This window comes from Aspergillus thermomutatus (genome assembly GCF_002237265.1).
Source record: "Aspergillus thermomutatus strain HMR AF 39 chromosome Unknown NODE_89, whole genome shotgun sequence".
NCBI lineage: Eukaryota > Fungi > Ascomycota > Eurotiomycetes > Eurotiales > Aspergillaceae > Aspergillus > Aspergillus thermomutatus.
Genome location: NW_020798138.1, coordinates 83491 through 102632, shown reverse-complemented (window position 1 = coordinate 102632; position 19142 = coordinate 83491). Strand labels below are relative to the sequence as shown.

Here is a 19142-nt window from a genome sequence, read left to right as displayed (position 1 = left end):
AAAATACAGTTAGACTAGTGGGGGAAGGAAGTGAAGGAAAGAAAAGAGGAAAAAAGAAAAGGGAGAAAAAAAAATGAAAAAAGGAGCCCCCTATTTTCCAAATAAACCAAAAAAACAAGGAACAAAGAAAAAAAAAAAACAGGAGCCCACCCCATCACCAACCTCATGCCCGCCCTCCAGAATAAAAAAGGAAAAAAAAAAAAAAAAAAAAAAAAAAAAAAACAAAAAAAAAAAAAAAAAAAAAAAAAAAAAAAAAAAAAAAGAAACTAAGCCAGGAGTGAGGGACCAGCGAATATGCACAAAGGGAATATAGGGTTCGTATGTAGAATGTAGCCACGGGGTATCACTCGCTGATGCTCCGTATGCATATGATCAGGAAATTTGTTGCTGAAAGATAATGGATCGCCGAATGAAGGCAGCGGTTGAGCTCAAGATCTACTCCTAGCAGCCAATGCTGCGAGTTTCTTCCGTCGCTCAAGCTTTTCCTGCTTGGCCGCAAGCTCAGCGCGCCATTCCTCTTCATCCTCTCTCCTCGCAGCTTTCAATGCAGCTGCTTCTTCCTCCTCCACATCATCGTAACCAGCCTCCATGTCAGATGATTCGGAGTAGTAGTCATCGTGACCGTCGGCGAAATCTCCTTCGTCTTCTTCATCAGTTCCCAGATACTCATTCATTCTGGCGCGCTTACTAGCCCGAGACTGTGCTTTTGGTTCGTGTGAGCCGCGTCGACTTGGCAGGCCGGCTGTCCCTCGGTACTCCAGCTGCGTTGGAGCCTGTGACGGTCTTGCTGTGCCTTTGTAGGCTAATTCCTCAGGTTCCCGTTTTCTGGCAAGTTTCCCATCACCAGACTTGATTCCAGTTGCTCCGCCAGAAACAGTGCCGGGCTTCTTAGCCAACCGTGAATCTTTCTCTTTTGTCTGTGCCTCCATCGCTCGTCTTTTGCGTTCCATTTTGCTGAGTTTCTCCTTGGGTACCGGTTGATGTTTGAACATGCCCACTTGGGTTGGAGCTTTCGTCTGTAGTTCCTTCGCTTTCATCATGAGATCAGCATACGATCCTTTAGGTGGAGGTTTCGAAGAGATTTGTTGCGGTTTCTGAGGAGCCGTTGCAGTATTCCCGTTCGTAGGCTTGACAGGGGCAGAAGTAGCGATTGGGCGAGGTTTCGAAGCAATAGAAGCATTAACAGGTTTGTTTGCCGTTGGCTTGCTCGATGATTGAGAGACAGGCTTCTGGGGCCGACGCAGCTGATCCTCCGCCTTCCTTTTCATCCCAGCAGCAACATTCCCCTGCCCGGTAGCATTGCTACGAAGCACATTGGTAGGCTTGTATGCTTCAGATCTGACTTTGGGGGACGACATGGGTGGCGCGGGCGTTCGAACTGGAGGGGGAGGTGTGATGGGAGCTGGTCTACCCGTCTCAATGGACGAGAGAACGGAGTCAAGAAACTGTCAAAGTGTTAGAAATGTGAGATACTACAATGTGGAAGAAGACTGACACTCATGATGACTGCTCAGGTACACGAAAGAGCTTCAGCAGACGAGATCTTGGATAACGAGATAGGAGTACTGATAAGGGTATGTTCACCGTCGGTGGTTAGTTTGACGGGGTAACTTCATGACTCCGTGAGCTGCGAGATTGAGAGAAAGAAGAAGGCTCAAGGACTGGACGTGAGTCGTGTACCCCTCTGCTGCCGATGCAAAACCTAGCACATTGCGATGTCGTTTGAATGAGACGGGAAGGGAGAAGTTGTAACGTTGCTACCAAACGCCATCCTGTTCTTCTAGAAGCAGCGAGTCACGTGGACATCTCAGTCATTTGGAAGTTTAACCAGAGACACATGCGCCACAGACCCTCGCTTCGCTTAGCCGGTTCTAATGGCTCTAGCCACATCCACCAGCCGCACCGCACTTTTCTCAAGATTTTGATGGTTCAATTCTCCATTTCTTACTTTCTCTAACCACATCGCTAAATCCCCCAGCGAACTCGACGTCTCAGTCTCCGCCCAACTTGCGGTTAAATCGATTGATTCTCGTGTTCGATATATCTCAATAACCTCAGTACGTGCTCTCAGCCTGGTAGTTATTCTGCCGGAGTTCACATTGTCGCATCTCAAACATTGGTCTAACAGGAGTTTTTCTCTCGCATACAGGTTCAAAATGAAGCACCTCGCCGCTTACCTCCTCCTCGCCCTTGCTGGCAACACCTCCCCCTCCGCTGAGGATGTCAAGGCTGTCCTCTCTTCTGTTGGCATTGACGCCGATGAGGAGCGCCTGAACAAGCTCATTGCTGAGCTCGAGGGCAAGGACCTCCAGGAGGTTAGTACACACAGCTCGAAGGTTACCGACTGAGAATTTTGGACTGTGCGCTGACATCGAATTCTACAACAGCTGATCGCTGAGGGTTCCACCAAGCTCGCTTCCGTTCCCTCCGGTGGTGCTGGTGGTGCCGCTGCTCCTGCCGCTGCCGGTGCCGCTGCCGGTGGTGCTGCCGCCGCTCCCGCCGAGGAGAAGGAGGAAGAGAAGGAGGAGTCCGACGAGGACATGGGCTTCGGTCTCTTTGACTAAGCGCTTTTTTATATACAAGCGCAACAAAAATCATGAGATTTGGTGGGGGAACAGAAATCTGGCAGTTATTTTCAGTATGGGGAGTAGACTCGCCCATTGGTACCGATCAGTCTGTGTGTCTTCAGGCTTTTCGAATGCAGTTACGAGCATGCATATAAGAGCTGGAAAGAGCTTTTAGGCCAATGCAGATTATGTGACCCTTCACTAATTCACATTCATGTTCGACGTAGACTTGTGCATGTAAGCTCAAGACGATGAAGCGTATTGGTACGAGTGAGTGTTTACGCGGGATAATCAGCTGTACCCGAGTCTCAGGCTATCCTGGTTATCAAAAAGCGTCACATCTACGGAGTACCAACGAAACACTGAATATCAACATGTTAATCGTGGATCTCAAACCAAATAAGCAAGGCTAGACGTTATCATGTAACGATGTAGATGCCTGGAAAATCAGGCCCAAGGCGGAGATAGTGACGGGTATCCCAATCAGTACTAGTGGCTTAGGGTTTGACCTAGCCCAGTCGCTTAGACGAGCCCTCCAGCCCACCTCGCAACCCGAAGTGTAGGCACAAGACTAGCCCCGACGAAGGTCCTTCAGCGACAAGACACGACACGACAATCATATTCCCCTTCGCTTTTCGAGTAACGTTCGGAAAGCGACCCTGAGAGGAACATTCGCAAAAATGGCTGACACCGAATACGTGAGTGATATTCCAGGATATAAATGGTCATTGATACTTGGTTCGAGGGGAGCTAATGTGAAATCTTTGCTTGCAGAACGCCGAGGAGGCTGCCGGTACGTTGTCGCAGGACACCCTTTCTTCCAATCCCTATCCTCCTACAGAAGAGCGCGATGTGTTGTGAGCTGTTTTCGTGATGGAATACTGGAAAGAATCGATGGATCGAGATGGACTTGGTGCATCAGAGCGACCGGAGGGATACGATTATGGAGAATACGGATAGCCACACATCAGGGATAGGATAGACGCGCTGACAGACACTTTCGCCAAACAGAGATCAAGAAGAGAAGACAGTTCCGCAAGTTCACCTACCGCGGAATTGACCTCGACCAGTACGTTCAGCAATCTTCCAAGGACCCTGTCACCAGCCAACCACCCGACTCCGAACGAGCGAGGCCATCAATTTTACCATCTTTGCATGGGTCATCCTTGTCGGAGTCCGAGGTTGGGCTGCAGGGACAGATTGGAAAACATATGAAGGAACCGTTGTCTGACATGGAATGTGCTACAGGCTCCTCGACCTCTCCTCCGAACAGCTCCGCGATGTCGTGCACGCCCGCGCCCGCCGCAGGTTCAACCGTGGTCTGAAGCGCAAGCCCATGGGCCTGATCAAGAAGCTCCGCAAGGCCAAGCAGGAGGCCAAGCCCAACGAGAAGCCCGATCTCGTCAAGACCCACCTGCGTGACATGATCATTGTCCCCGAGATGATCGGCAGCGTCATCGGTATCTACTCCGGAAAGGAGTTCAACCAGATTGAGGTCAAGCCCGAGATGGTTGGCCACTACCTCGGTGAATTCTCCATCACATAGTACGTTCTCCTTCCGTCCTTCTCTGAATCAGAGCTCTAACAACCATACAGCAAGCCCGTCAAGCACGGTCGTCCCGGTATCGGTGCCACCCACTCTTCTCGTTTCATTCCCCTCAAGTAAAGAAGAAAAGCTTTCTGGAGTGTTGCGTGGAGGATCGGGCGTACGGATGTGCTGGGAGAACAAAAAAGGGATGGATACCATTTGCGTCCATTTGGATTCATCAAACTTGTATGTCAAGTGCGGGTCAGCTGTTTGCATCTCAATATAAAGATCTTGTCGCCATGAAACACGAACGAACCAAAGACCAAGCGGGATCGTCAACCTTATGATGATGAAGTTTCACCCCTCCGTTCTGCTTCGGCGGAGGCGGAAGACTTTCGCCTGTTCCTTTCACTGAGTATTAGTTAGGAATGGAAGTCTAATCTACGAAGTCGAATTTCATATATATGTCTCTGTAGACCTGAGACCGTTACCAGTTCTGTAAACATTCGCATAACCGCTCTTGTAGCTAACAAGGTGCCCGGCAATTGTTATTTCCCATCTTTTCTGTCTTTTCCCTATTATCTTGAAAAAGTCTTTTGATAGACATATCAGTGATCCTCAACCTTCTATGCATATGAGCTTTGACAGAAATGTAAACACTGGGACGAGTTCTGACCAAGACGGACAGTCACTATGTTGAAGTCTCCATTCTACAACACACCAACAATACTAGATTCGTCACTCACAAGTCCCTCAGTCCGCATGAATTAAGCCTTTTCCTTCTCCAATGTCTCATCAATGATTCCATCAAGCTCGCTCCATGCTCTCCGCATGGAATGGAGCAATTGACCAGGACTCCGTCTCAAGCCGTGGTGGTACATCTGCACCGGCCCCTCCGCAAAAGCCCTCCTGATGATTTTCTTGAGCGTCGGCACGGCAGAACTCACCTCGATTTCATTCATGAGATAAAAGAGAGCGGATTGCCAGATCGCGGCGTACGCGCCAGATGAATCGTTCTTGCCGCCGAACGCTGGCAGCCCCTGCAGCATCAGCTCATTGGCGAGCATCGCAAACACCCACGCGTGCATCTGTCGCGTCGGGTGCCCTGGTTCAGGATACACGATGGGGTCAATAAGACGGAAGCGGATCGCGGCGTGCACGAATGCCTCATAGAGTTCGTCCTGTGAAAGAAGACAGGTGATCAGCTCGTCTCGCAGGGTGACCATCGGCTGTCGGGTGATCGGCCACGCAGAGGTTTTGTGTAGGTCCTTCATGACTCCTTTGATCTCATCGGCGGCCTCTGACTGGCTGAGGCGCGCATTACCGATCCTGTTCAAAACATTCATTGCCACGGTCTCGGCGTCTTCCATGACAGAGAGGTCGTGCGCTTCGTCGAGGAAGCAGTCTTCCAGTGTGCTTGTGCCTTTTTTGCACCTGGGACATCGGCATTTGAAGTAGTATCGCTCCGACAGCCCTTTCTGGCGGATGTTGTACGAGTTCGTGGCGTCGATGTACGACACCAGTATCTCTTCGCCTTTTTGGATAGGGCGAAGAGCTTTCACGTAGAGGGCGTCACCATCCGAGCCGACGACGGAATTGTAGTCGCAGCTGTGATTGATCAGAGCCGCATATGGGTGCAGGTAGAATCCCAGACGATCAGACAGGGGACTGTGAAAGTTGTACGAGTTTAATTCCAGCTTTGAACGTTACCGAGTCAGGTCTTGTCAAGGAGATGATATGAATAATAGAGAAAGGTGCAGCCAAAACTCACCTTGGCACCATAGTCACATATCATTTCTTCATCCATAGCACATCCAGAGTACTTCTTCACGGCCTTCGCCGTCAGGGATATCCGCTGCCACTGTTCCCAGTTCTGCGCTTGAATCTCTCCCATATGACTCTGCAGTTTGCGGAAGAGCCCCAGCTCCTCCTTTGAATATTTGCCGCGCTCACTGCGCATGACCATCCGAAGAATAGCTCTGGCATTGCTCGGAAGGACTCGGGGCATCAACTCCTTGAAAATCCGACATTCAAACGAGTGAGCGAACTTCCAGTCTTTCGCTTGGCAGGTCTATTCCCAGTTAGTGGTGACACGAGCTCGGGAAGGATAGAGAGATGAGTGGTAGGCTTCAACCAACCTTATTACAATACTTCACAACCCGACACCCCGTACAAGCTTTCAACTCGACTTTTGCATCTCTGTTGCAATGATGCTGCCCAAGGCATCCGGAGCAGGTATCCTGCAACCGCTCAGTGTCCAGGACTGCCACGAACGGCCTCTGGATAAGCACGACTGTCCTTCCGGCCGGGATATCCATTGCAGCAAAAATCCCTGTCCCGGCGCCCGGCGACGGAGCAGGATAGGCTCTGGTGTAGACTGAAGGAATAGGGTTCTCGAACCCCCCTTTCGTGATGTCCTCATTGTCCTGGTCGGGATCCGTGCTGGTGATGGATGGGTCGAGTAGACGCGCGAGAATATCCTCGTTTAGGATGTCTTCGGGGACTTTGCGTCTGCCCCGCTGTAAATCTGTAATAGAGGCCATTTCTAGGTGGTCTGATATTCATGACAAGTTGTGGATAGTTCCAGTTACTCAGACTTTACTCCGTAGCTTTGAGATTGAAAGGCCATTATGATGATAGGTCATATGATAGGGCGAAAATTCTAGTTTCGGTAGCCTAGAGCGTTTCCATCGAGCGTCCTTTCTCAGCATCAAATCTCGAGATTCCTATTCCGTGACGCTCTGATGATATGTGCCGACCTTGTAGTTTGTGAGAAATACGGCAAATATCAGCAAAACTGAATCAGCCGTAGCCGATATCACGTGTTCTCCTTTGCCGTAAGCCTGGCGATGGAGAAAGACATTGAAGAGTTGAGATTTGAGTATAGTCAAAATACTTAAGAATACATACATCTTGAATCATCACATACAGGCCGATCAAGCTAACGAATGAAAATAAAATACAATTCAGAATTCTTTTCTCGCTCAAGCACATAGCCTGCATACTCAAAAACCATGATAAATATAACAAAGCCACAAGAAAAGAGAATATGGAACACCGCAGCACGACCATGATCCTCATGCCAGGTCAAACCAAGAGCATAAATTCTATCCACACGAAGCCGGATCCTCTACGCCAAACAGGACGGGCTTTTTGTTTGCCTGAAAAGAGAACATAAGTAGAACCAAATGATTAAATCTATAAATAGAACAGGACTTTTCCCTTTTTTTCATCGGTTTGATGAGACCGTCAAGATTCGGATTTACATCAGCTTGCCGCCAGTGAACTCGGACCAGCTGCGGACCTCAGGGGGAATGCCGTCGGGGCGGGGCAGCTTAGCGTTCATGGCCTGAGCGAAGAGAAGAGCGGTCTGGTATAGAGGATTAGTAAACGTGACACAGTCGTACATGGTTCAAGGGGAGGAACTGCTACGTACCTTGGTCTCCATGAAGAGAGGAACACCGAAGTCGACCGCGTTACGTCTCATAACATAGTCCTCATCCAGGAGGGTCTTGCCACGGGTCTTGGCAAGGTTGAAGCAACCGCGGATGTCGTACTTCTGGAATACCTCACGAAGGGCTCTCTTGTCTTCCTTAGGGAACTCAATCACCTGCACGGAGACCTTGTCCTTGGTAGCGGACTTGAGGTGAGCCTGGACCTCAGGGCTGGCAGCGAAGAACTTGTAGCCGAGAGGGTGGAGGTAGTCAACAATCTGGGCCAAAGCAGGGTTGTTGATGTCACCGCCGAGCAGGATACCCTCGCCGGGCTCGGGCATGCGGAAGTTCATGGTGGACTGGAGAGAAGCCCAGTAGGCCTCAACAAGATCCTTGCCGAAGCAAGCAATCTCACCGGTACTGGCCATCTCAACACCGAGGAACGGATCGGCACCGGCAAGACGAGTCCAGCTGAACTGGGGCACCTTGGTAGCGAGGTAGTCACGCTTCTGAGTCATGAGATCGACGGGCTCGGGGACATCGCGGCCAACAAGCGCCTTGGTAGCAACGTCAATGAAGTTGGTTCCCAGGACCTTGCTGACGAAGGGGAAGGAACGAGAGGCACGAAGGTTGCACTCGATGACCTTCAGCTGGGGCTCAGCACCTTCCTGATCGGCCTTGATGATCTGCATGTTGAAGGGACCGGTGATGTTCCAGGCCTTAGCAACCTTCTCAGCAATCTCCTTGACACGGCCCATGATCTTCTCGTCCAGAGAAGCAGGAGGCAGGACCAGAGTGGCATCACCAGAGTGCACACCAGCCGGCTCAACGTGCTCACTGACGGCGTGCAGGAGGAGCTTGCCGTTGGAGGCAACAGCATCGATATCGATCTCCTGAGCACCCTCAATGAACTTGGTGATGACAACTGGGTGGTCGGGAGAGACAGCACTGGCGTTGAGGAGCTTCTCCTTGAGTTCATCACCACTGTAGATGACGCTCATGGCAGCGCCAGACAAGACGTAACTGGGGCGAACCAGGACGGGGTATCCGACAGACTCGGCGAAGCGCTCAGCCTCGGAAACCGAGGTGAGCTCCTTCCACGCAGGCTGATCAACACCGATGCTGTCCAGGATCTGAGAGAACTTGTGTCTGTCCTCAGCCTTGTCAATGTCCTGAGGATCGGTACCAAGAACGTGGGCACCGCCAGTCTCCTGCAAGCGGAGGGCGATGTTCTGGGGCAGCTGACCACCGACGGACACGACAACACCGCTGGCACTCTCGAGCTCGTAGATATCCATGACACGCTCGTAGCTGAGTTCCTCAAAGTAGAGCTTGTCAGCAGTGTCGAAGTCAGTGGAGTAGGTCTCGGGGTTGTAGTTGATCATAACAGTCTTCTTGCCCATGTTCCTCAGAGAGAGGGTAGCGTTGACCGCACACCAATCGAACTCGACAGAGCTTCCAATACGGTAGACACCGCTTCCGAGAATGATGATACCGTGGTCATCGAAGGTGACATCGTGGGAGGTAGCGTTGTAGGTGGTGTAGAGGTAGTTGGTGTCAGCAGGGAACTCAGCGGCCAGGGTATCGATCTTCTTGACCCAGGGTCTGATGCCGAAGCTCTTTCGGCGAGCGCGGACATCGTCCTCGGTGGAACCGACGAGGAGAGCAATCTGCTTGTCAGAGAAGCCAAGCTTCTTGGCTTTCAGCATCATCTCCTTCTGGATGCCAAAGAGGCTGCCAATCGCCTTGAGCTCATTGTTGCAATCAACGATGTTCTGGAGCTTGTAGAGGAACCACTTGTCGATCTTGGTCAGCTCGTGAACCTTGTCAACCGAATAGTTCTCGTGAAGCATGGCCTGGCCAACAGCCAACCAGCGGCGGTCAGTGGGGTTCTTCAGAACCTCATCCAGGTTCTCAAACTTGTCACCCTGGAAACCGATGAAGCGAGGATCGACCTGGCGGATAGCCTTCTGGAACGACTCCTCAAAGGTACGACCGATGGCCATGACCTCACCGACAGACTTCATGGCACTGCCGATGTCGCGCTTGACGTGCTGGAACTTGCTCAGATCCCACCGGGGAATCTTGGTGACAATGTAGTCCAGACTAGGCTCGAAGTTGGCGGTAGTGGTCTTGGTGACCGCGTTGGGAAGCTCGGGAAGAGTGTGGCCCAGACCGATCTTCGCAGCAGTGTAGGCGAGAGGGTAGCCAGTAGCCTTGGAGGCCAGAGCAGACGAACGGGAAAGACGGGCATTGACCTCAATGACACGGTAGTCAAGACCATCAGGCTGCAGAGCGTACTGCACGTTACATTCACCGACGACACCCAGGTGGCGGACGATCTTGATGGCGGCCGTACGGAGCATGTGGTACTCTTCATCAGAAAGTGTCTGACTGGGAGCAACGACGATACTGTCACCGGTGTGGATACCCAGAGGGTCAAAGTTCTCCATGTTGCAGACGGTGATACAGTTGTTGGCGGCGTCACGGACGACTTCATACTCGACCTCCTTCCAGCCCTTGAGGGACTTCTCGACCAGGATCTGGGGAGCAAGAGTCAGAGAACGAGAAGCCAAGTTCTTCAGCTCCTCAGGGTTCTCAGCGAAACCGGAACCCAGACCTCCGAGAGCGTAAGCCGAACGGACGATGATAGGGTAGCCAACTTCTTCAGCAGCCTTCAAAGCCTCGTCAACAGTGTTGACGGCGATGGACTCGGCAATGGGAATGTTGATCTCCTTCAGGGCCTGGGCGAACAGGTCACGGTCCTCACTAGTCTCGAGGGTCCTGATGCTTGTTCCCAGAACTCTGACACCGTAGCGCTCAAAGATGCCCATGCGGTTCATCTGCACACCAAGGTTCAGGGCGGTCTGGCCACCGAACGACAGGAAGATGCCATCGGGGCGTTCTCTCTCAATGACGTGAGTCACATATTCGGGGGTAACGGGGAGATAGTACACTTCATCGGCGAGTTTGTGATCGGTTTGGATCGTCGCGATATTGGGGTTGATCAAGACCGACGTGACACCGGCCTCCTTGAGAGCCTTGAGGGCCTGAGAGCCTGTAATTATTGAAAAATGCAATGTTAGTCACTTGAATCCTAATTGCTATACAGCTTTGCTCGCCCTTTTGTCTTTTCTCTTTCGTTCCCGCCCAAGATGGCGTCTCCCTTGCAGCCGAATGCATATCGACGCCGCTTGAAATGCCACGCGCGCAGATACGAGCCAAATTGCAATGCGTGCTAAGGAAATTGCGAGTCGCGTGACCTACCGGAATAGTCGAACTCTCCAGCCTGTCCAATACTCAAACCACCGCTACCGATGACAAGGACCTTCTTGACATCAACCAGATTGCTACCGGGCTTGACAACTCCGCTGGCGATGTAGCTGTCGGCAGAGGGGGGGTTGTTTGACTCCGAGGCCAAGCGGCGAAGGGCACTGGAGAAGGAACGGAGCTGCTGGGATCGCAATGGCGAGGCAACCTTCTGCTGCAATCGCAGACTCGAAGCCGTCGACCGGGCCGTAGTCTGAGCGGAGAAGGGGCGCAAAGCGAAAGCGGAACGACGGGTTTCAGTCAGACATCGCTGACGCAGAAGGGAGGACGTAGCCTGCCCGCAACGAGCGGCGAGAACCATTGCGCACTGCGCCAAGGAAAAATAATAGGTAGATATAGAAGACTACCTAGTGCAACAAGCGAGTCAATTGACCAAGCCAATGACTCTTATTCTCCTTCTTTCCTTTGTCCGGAGAAGATCCAGGAGAGGAAGAATTCACTCTTCGAATAAATTCGATTCGTTTTGTTCTTCTTGTTCTGCCGGCCTTGATTAATCCCTACCTTACTGTCCCGCTTTGTGTCACACGCCCAATACACAGGGGAGGACTAAAGAGGAATAGGAAGAACTGTTGGCCTTGGGCCTGGTATACAGGAAGCAGTCAAGGTGGAATTGGAGAGACGAAGAAGGAGAGGAGAGGAGAGTAAGAGGATATGGAGGAGATAAATGGATGACTCTTAGAGGAGCAAGCTATGAGTCAATGCGTTTTTCTGGAGACAGACAGAATCGGATTGACCAGAACCTCAGTCCCCCCAAAAAAGGCACAAACAATTCTTTGGGACTAATGATAAGAGCTCCGGTGTGCGGAGGCTTTTTTTTCTTTTTACTTTTTTCTTTTTTCTTTCCTCTGCGCTTTTCCTCCTGTTGGCTGTTGCCGTGCCAATTTTGCCGGTTTGGTGGTCACCGCTTGCTGTAATCACCAATCAGAGGAACGCTCAGTGGATGCGGTGGGACTGGTTGCGCATAGAGACCATCATGGCAGTTCCCTCACTTTCGAGCCTTCAATGATTCAACCAGACTTGGGGAATCGCTTCAAGTCAATCACTACTAAAATCGCTATGGGTTTAGCGAAAACGCCACTAACGACACAGTGTGTTGTTTCTGACCATTCAGTAATCCCTTTGGGGAATAGAACCATTTCCCACCAGAGTCTTAGTGTTGAAGAGTACCCAGAGACGATCCCAATTGGTATTCTCCTACTGGTGGCTGGCTCGAATAGGGAGTTCTGGATAGTCTTGCCGTGCGCACTATCAAGTCCATCACTCTAAGTGCGAATTGTCTCCACAGGTCTTGGTAGATGCTCGATTCTCTCATAGTCATAGTCCTGCATACGGACTACGGAGTATCCTCTCCTTGACGCATTGTCAAAGCTACCTAATGACAGGGTACTTCTCTGCAAATACGGAGTACATGCTGATCATATCTCCCTCAATTGATGTACTCCGAACTTAGGCTATTATTGCATTTGGTTGTTGTTACCCTTCGCAAACCACTTCCTTGAAAATTTTCATCGATGGCCGATCAATACTGTTCCAGGAGTTGAGTTCGCTTCCGCTTCCTCGCTACTGGCAGCTTGGCGTGAAAAATTGCGGATATCGGAGGGTCTTCACGTTCCAATCCTGGATAGAGGTGCTGGCTGACCAACTTGACTGGCTCTTCTTTCCTACTCTTCCGTGCCGATATCATAACTTTATTTGCAAATCATATTTCAAAAGCAAATGCACCGCCAAGAAACCACTGAAGTTAAGAACGTGATATCATAACATTTCAGATGTATACATCAGATGGAATCATAATTCAGTGTATGCAGCGCTCCCTCCATGCAATCACTCAGCGATACCCAATTGTCCATTGAGCTTGGCCCATGGACCTCGGAGTTGCTTTTGTGATCGGGTTGCCCTTGTGCGAGACCGAGTCGAACGAGCCTCAAAGGCCCAGATGTCATTCGAGTCCTCTTCTGATGACTGCGTATCTCGCAAGGTCTCCTCGAGATCCTGGTTCAACATGCTGTATACCTCCTGCAGTACATGCTCTGCGTCTGTAGCCGTCTCTTGGCCCTCTGCCAGCTTCTCTTCGACGTACTGGTGTTCGCTCGTCGCTGCCGCTTCGGACGCGAAGGCCCATGATTCAGCTAAAGTAACAACTTCGTCAGTCGCGCTCGTCGCATGTCTCAAATTGATGTGCTTGAAACGTGGTTGATGAGTCAAGAGGGGGTACTCCGGAAGGAGGTGACTCTCATCGCTCAAGCGATTTAGAATACGGAGAGTCGTAGACTTTTCCTTCGTCAGCATCCCCGATACGTAGTTCTTCTGCAGAGCCAATGCTCGCTGCGTCTTAGATAGTGGAAGGAGAATCTCGCTTGCGAAAGACAGAACCTCCAACGGTTCCACTGATGATCGATCCCCAGTTGCGAGCTTCCCCAGGTCGACCGATTGGCGTGATGGCTTCATAGATGCCATCGTGACAGGCTGACAGGCCCGGGAAGCAGCATCCAACAAAAGCTTGCGTGCTTCGACGTAGGCAACATACTGCACCGCAATCTCTGCCTTTTGGTCTTCGACCAACCGTGTGGACTCCTCGATCTCCTCGGGGGAAAGATCCTGCACTGGAGCATCGTCGGCGTTACCCACGCTCACTAATTTCTCCTCAACCCATTGTACCAGCTCATCCCGCGTGCGCTGCAGTGCCGCGACTTTGACTGCCGGTGGTACATCTTCACTGTCTGACGCGTGCTGCGACTTCAAATCCTCCAACAGCTCTCTCTCTCGATCCAGTTGAGCCTTGACACGGATCACGGCCCTTTCCAGTTTATGTACCAAGCCTTCAATGCCATCGTCTGCGCCACGTTCCGTCGATTTGCATTCCTCCTCGGACTTCTCCAAAGACACGATTTGCTGGTCTCGGCTCGCTCGGTCACCGATGCGCTCGGAGATATTCAAGTCTCGTTCTTTGAGCTCTTGTAGGTAATGCTGAAAGACCTGCAATTTCGCATGTCGACGGCGATCGCGAAGCAGTCGGAGGTATGTCTGTAGTTCTGAACTGTGGTCGATAGATCGAGACTCGGTCTTTGAACCTTTTCTTCTCTCTTTTGCCGACGCGACTTTCTCAGACAATGATTCATACTCCTTCCGCGCGGCTAGATTCGCCTGAAGTGCTTGCAAGTATTCCTTCCTCAGCCCGGTCAACTCTGCTGGAATTCGCTTGACATTGACCACAGCATCCTGCGGTACGCAGAGGGTAAGATGAGATTGGGAATGACAATTGGGATTTTCGGAGTCATGATCCGCGAAATCTATTTGCGAACGAAGGTATGAGGTCAAAGCCTGTCGGATGTGGAGAGCTTCCTGGCGAGTTCGGATGTAAGGAGCCAACGGCCTGGCAAAAGGAGGAACATCAGTCGGGATAGCAGCTTCAGGTCGATGAGCCATAACGAGTGATTCGCTCAGGAGCTACAGACGAACTCTGACGTCAAACTAGAATTTCCACGGACGATGTAGCTGATTAGTTGTTGGATATCGATCTCAATCCTCCTTGTAACCCTCTGACTTACCTGTTTCCTGCCCAATCACTGGCATTTTCATTTGTTGTTTTGTTGTTGCTGAAGCTTGTAGATCCTGTTACGTAAGCAGATACATATTGATTTCCTTAATCCCCTGCGAGCATCTATGAGACATGGGGACTTGGGAAGGGACCTTAATTGATCTATCAGATTGTACACTCTTTTTGATAGTTATATACTGATTTTCCTTGATTTGAGCACAATCATCTGTGGCTCATTGTGATGTACAGAGCACTCATCTGTAACTGTCCCAGGAATATACTCCGTAGACCCCAGAAGTAAGGGATATACTCAATTATCTGCCTGCCACAACCCACCAAGACAACCAAGTACGTTCAGAGATTCAAAATGCGATCTTCCCTAAGTGTGGGGAGCTTGAGAAGGGTTCAGACTGTCGGTTGTCACTCAAATGTCCCAATCATCCCTGATGCATTGGATACTTTTTCGGAGGCGGATAATATATTGTGTCAACAAATGTGTCAAAATGCTTCAACATCAATCGCTGAAGCAGTTACTAACGATAGAGTGCGAGGCGCGATCAGCAGGAAGCTTTCGACTACTTCATGTCTGGCAAATGAGATGTCATTATGCAGAAGGACGGTTCTCTGCGATACCTTGTTCGCCCAAGGCCCACACTCCGGAATGTACAACGATCTGACAAGGATACAACGGGAGATGACACCTCATCTATGTCCTCTCGCTTCGACTGGGCTAGGCACAGCATTTGAGACTTTCTGGGAAAGTTGGCATACTCTTCTCTTTGCGATGTTCTCACCGTCTCTTTCTCGACGATCACACATCCTATCATTGTCCGAGACTTAGCCGTCTATTTGTAGTCGCTTCAGGCATCAAGTACAGGTACTACCGTGAAGCTGACCGCATTTGACCTACAGAATGCAGTCTATGAGTGCTGATTAACCTCGAATGGGAGCGGACACCCTTTATCATCAATAAACTATGAAGCTCCCCAGACTCGCGAGCAGAATTGGCGACTCCCACCATATCTGGTATGTTTTGAGCTCATTCTTCTGGAATTTCAATCAAGGGGTTACCTTGCTTCCCGGCTTCCAGCTTCCTCGCTTCGGATCCCCCTCTTTGACCCTCCATCGCTTCGTTCTTCCAGTTTGCCGTTGCTAGAACAACTCCTTTCCGCAGAGGTCTTGGACATCACTGCGACTTTTTGCCTCTATATAGTTCCCAAAGTTCTCCGCTTCAACTGACAGCCCTTCATTAGAGATATATTGTGTCCAGGAAACAAGGATGCCTGCGGATCCGAGTCCTGTTCCTACCTCTTCTCCAACTTCACGCCGCCGTGCCGCAACTGCAATGCAGCCGTCCACGACCCCAGCCGTCATCTTTCGACGACCATCGCAGGGAATGGGCAACCCCGCCATCTCTCTCCCTCAGACAATATATGCAGATAGTTCAATGTCGGGGATGGGAGAAAACGGTGGTGCAGGAGTAGTGTCACGTAAGAAACTGGCTGGACCTGTTTCAAGAGAAGCATCAGACTGAGAATTGGCAAGCTCCACTGCGACATCCAAAGCCCCTTACGCCATCCGATCTCCACTCCTTGGTTGAGCGGGAGCAAGAAGCGATGGTAAAGTATCGACGTTCTCAAAGCAAAGCTGCACCGTTCTGACGCCATGGGCTTGTTGGCAGGTGAACCGGCTTTCCAGAGAGCTGTCTTTGCTACGCCAGCAAACAGCCTCTGTTGCATCGACCACCTCGTCCACTTCAACCACGCTCAATGACTCCTTGGATGCATATCACAGTTCACCGTACTTAATTAGCTCCGCACATCCGACGGCCTCGCGGCGACATCGCTCCTCATCGAGTCTAAGCTCGTCTTATGTCCCAGTAGTTCAAGGATCGAGAACAGGAAATGGAAGCGCAATTGCACGATCTCGAGAGACCAGCTTGTCACTTCCATCGTCACGTCCAAACGACCTTTCCAGGTCCGCTCGTGCCCCATCCATCACATCGCGGCCGTCGGATCAAGTCCTGCCATCCTTGGCTGCATTGATACGGCCGCAGCCACAACAAGGCGAAAATGTGCCAAACAACGCCCCCGGACCCCGTCCGAACGCCCGTCAAAGGTCTTTCTCCCCGCAACAAGTACCAGCTGTTGGCAATCCGCCTCGCCAGGAAGTACCGGCCCAGCGAGGAGAGTTGGAAGCTATCAAGCGAGAAAACGAAGCTCTGCGTCGTCGCATACGGGACCTCGAGCTTGTTGTTAAGAGATATCGAGAACGCGAAGTGACCTCTCCAGAACAGGCAACAAATGACCATGAGCCCACATTGAAATTGGGGAAAGTGTCCATTTCCTCGAGGGACGACGCGAAGGATGGTCTTGATTAGCCTTAGAACTAGCTAGGACGCATCTTGGATAGGCAATGGATCAACGAATGTTGAATTCACAACCATCTGACTCTCCATTCATTCCTTCTATTGGATTCTGTCGACTTTATTGAACACTAATTGGATCTAAGCCCTCGCCTAATAAATGAGCCATCTATTATTATCGATTCTTAAACTCGACTATCACATGCGCGACCAAAGCTACTCCACCGTGGCGGTGCAGTCGACCCCTCGCAACGTCATATGTGGCGCAATCATGGACTAGGCTGCACGCCAGAATAAATACACCTGTTGTTGTCCTGTATCTGTTCACACTCGATCATCCTCCAGGTTTTTCAAAAATATTGCGAATTTATTCATCTAGGCAAGCACATACTTTCAAATCCATCTCGAACCACCACTCAATCATAATGTCGGAACGCAGCACTGTCCATGTCTCGGGAATCTCATCCGCAACCACTGATAAGGAGGTCAATGACTTCTTCAGCTTCTGGTATGACAGTCGTTCACCATTACCTCTTGAATAGGGATTGCTAATATTCCCCATCTACTAATAGTGGAAAGATCACTTCGATCTCTGTGACTCCAGTTTCTGGTGAGAAGGATGCGACCAAGTCCGCAACGGTGACGTTCGAGAAAGAAGCGTAAGCCTACCCCGCACTGCCCACGCCATCGAAACTTGGTCACGCCATACACCTTTTTCTATTCTTCGAAAATGGAACTGGAAATTGAACTAACGATCTTATAGAGCAGCAAAGACTGCCTTGCTCCTGGACCAAACCCAATTGGGTCCCTCCACAGTGCATGTCACCGCCGCTCACACCATTGACGAGATCGCCGGAGACCATGCTGCCAGCGCCGGGGAGGCCAAGGACGAGAACAGCCAGGACCTCGAGCAAGAGGACAAGCCCAAGTCCCGAATTGTCGCAGAGTACCTTGCGCACGGCTACGTGATCAGCGACAACGCCATCCAGAAGGCCATTGCCCTGGACAAGAAGCACGGCTTCTCCTCCCGCTTCACATCGGCCCTGACCAACTTCGACCAGAAGTACCATGCCACCAATCGTGCCAAGGGGCTCGACGAAAACTACAAGATCACCGACAAGGCGGCCAGTGGCTGGCGCGGTCTCCACTCGTACTTCGAGAAGGCTTTGGATACCCCATCTGGCAGGAAGCTCCGCGAATTCTACGTGCAGACCGACAAGCAGGTGCGCGACATCCACAACGAGGCCCGCAGACTCGCAGACTTGCAGGGCGGAAAGCAGACACACGAGGATGCTCCGGCTGCGGCTGGTGCGGAGGCAGCCGACGTTGCTCCTAGCACTGCGCCGACGTCGCAACCGGCGGGTGCTGCACCCCCCGCTGAGCCCAAGGCGTGATTGGGGACTTGGCGATTAAGCAATATCTGATTATTTCTGTATTGTTCGCAGGCTGATTGTTTGTTCTTATTGAATTCCCCAACATCTGGTTCTTTCAAGGCAATTCATGACAAGTAATTCATCAGAAGAGCTTTTAATTGCGCTCACTACCACCTCCTTTTTGTACTTATCATATCCTGAAAAAAAACTCTTTTATCATCCACACAATCAAACAACTCCTCTCTCAAGAGGGAAATAGTCATTCAGTGAACTGTAAAAAAAAATCATTCACACATCAAATAGAGTCTAAAAATACATCATGCAAATCCCTTTCCGCGCCATCAATGTACCTTCGAGTACTTGGCCGACTCAATATCCTCAAGCGGATGCTTGGGGTTACTCTCCAGCTTCGACTCCTTCGTCTCATCCGACTCGCGCTGCGAATGCTGCGGGTCCCCGCGAAGCTCGGGCTGAGTCTTTCCCGCGGAGGGGGGTTCTTGCTGCTGGGCGCCGGTCTGGGTTTCAGGGGGAGGGGACTGACGGCCGGAGTTTTGTGCGGACATTTTGCTCTGGGGGTTTATCAGTCAAATTCTATGCTTCACGGGCGGTGCAGAGGGCTTACTTACCAGGTTGTGTGGAGGTATTGGATGGAGTATTTGTGTCAATGGTATCAGATGGCAATGGAGTGGATGGTTTGATAATGATGTGAGGGATGTCTTTCGAGATACCTACTTAGGTTTTTAAGTGTAGACGACTTGCGCTAAGGCGCTATGAAGAGCTGTAGACTGTGTCATTGCAAACAGGGTCGCCTTGTTGGAATTCATCATCATGACGTCTTGGGATGGGGTCCACTGTTATCATAGGTAGTCGGTCCTTCTGCTAGTACTTCGTACATAAAACACATAGAAACAGCAATGCAATGATATGCAGCCTTTGATCCGTGTCTGAAATTTGAAACAATTTGACGAGGCAACTACGGCCCTATCAATCCTGGATGCATTGTTGAC

The 19142-nt window shown here is 50.9% G+C and overlaps 9 protein-coding genes across 9 annotated transcripts; 4 read left to right on the top strand and 5 right to left on the bottom strand.

The window, feature by feature from the left end:
• Nucleotides 1–428: 428 nt before the first annotated feature.
• Nucleotides 429–1501, bottom strand: CDV56_108212 (uncharacterized protein; the record flags this gene model as incomplete). The annotated part of the gene is made up of 2 exons (XM_026761831.1): nt 429–1445; nt 1496–1501. The coding sequence occupies 2 exons, from the start codon at nt 1499–1501 to the stop codon at nt 429–431; spliced, it is 1023 nt and encodes a 340-aa protein (XP_026614632.1).
• A 655-nt stretch (nt 1502–2156) lies between these two features.
• Nucleotides 2157–2564, top strand: aspf8 (ribosomal protein P2; the record flags this gene model as incomplete). The annotated part of the gene is made up of 2 exons (XM_026761800.1): nt 2157–2315; nt 2388–2564. The coding sequence occupies 2 exons, from the start codon at nt 2157–2159 to the stop codon at nt 2562–2564; spliced, it is 336 nt and encodes a 111-aa protein (XP_026614631.1).
• Nucleotides 2565–3247: 683 nt separating this feature from the next.
• On the top strand, nt 3248–4233 carry RPS15 (40S ribosomal protein uS19; the record flags this gene model as incomplete). The annotated part of the gene is made up of 5 exons (XM_026761754.1): nt 3248–3265; nt 3342–3360; nt 3579–3636; nt 3816–4112; nt 4164–4233. The coding sequence occupies 5 exons, from the start codon at nt 3248–3250 to the stop codon at nt 4231–4233; spliced, it is 462 nt and encodes a 153-aa protein (XP_026614630.1).
• Nucleotides 4234–4862: 629 nt separating this feature from the next.
• Nucleotides 4863–6638, bottom strand: CDV56_108057 (S-adenosylmethionine-dependent methyltransferase; the record flags this gene model as incomplete). The annotated part of the gene is made up of 3 exons (XM_026761676.1): nt 4863–5792; nt 5867–6166; nt 6234–6638. The coding sequence occupies 3 exons, from the start codon at nt 6636–6638 to the stop codon at nt 4863–4865; spliced, it is 1635 nt and encodes a 544-aa protein (XP_026614629.1).
• Nucleotides 6639–7357: 719 nt separating this feature from the next.
• ARG4 (carbamoyl-phosphate synthase (glutamine-hydrolyzing) CPA2) lies at nt 7358–11160 on the bottom strand (the record flags this gene model as incomplete). The annotated part of the gene is made up of 3 exons (XM_026761520.1): nt 7358–7465; nt 7532–10587; nt 10797–11160. The coding sequence occupies 3 exons, from the start codon at nt 11158–11160 to the stop codon at nt 7358–7360; spliced, it is 3528 nt and encodes a 1175-aa protein (XP_026614628.1).
• A 1523-nt stretch (nt 11161–12683) lies between these two features.
• Nucleotides 12684–14285, bottom strand: CDV56_107797 (uncharacterized protein; the record flags this gene model as incomplete). Its single annotated transcript, XM_026761416.1, has 1 exon — nt 12684–14285. The coding sequence occupies one exon, from the start codon at nt 14283–14285 to the stop codon at nt 12684–12686; it is 1602 nt and encodes a 533-aa protein (XP_026614627.1).
• Nucleotides 14286–15676: 1391 nt separating this feature from the next.
• Nucleotides 15677–16777, top strand: CDV56_107710 (uncharacterized protein; the record flags this gene model as incomplete). Its single annotated transcript, XM_026761329.1, has 3 exons — nt 15677–15887; nt 15943–16016; nt 16079–16777. 3 exons carry the CDS (start codon nt 15677–15679, stop codon nt 16775–16777), a joined length of 984 nt encoding a protein of 327 aa, XP_026614626.1.
• A 410-nt stretch (nt 16778–17187) lies between these two features.
• On the top strand, nt 17188–18156 carry vip1 (putative actin cytoskeleton protein (VIP1); the record flags this gene model as incomplete). The annotated part of the gene is made up of 3 exons (XM_026761268.1): nt 17188–17270; nt 17335–17421; nt 17526–18156. 3 exons carry the CDS (start codon nt 17188–17190, stop codon nt 18154–18156), a joined length of 801 nt encoding a protein of 266 aa, XP_026614625.1.
• Nucleotides 18157–18476: 320 nt separating this feature from the next.
• On the bottom strand, nt 18477–18698 carry CDV56_107626 (uncharacterized protein; the record flags this gene model as incomplete). Its single annotated transcript, XM_026761245.1, has 1 exon — nt 18477–18698. The coding sequence occupies one exon, from the start codon at nt 18696–18698 to the stop codon at nt 18477–18479; it is 222 nt and encodes a 73-aa protein (XP_026614624.1).
• Nucleotides 18699–19142: the final 444 nt, after the last annotated feature.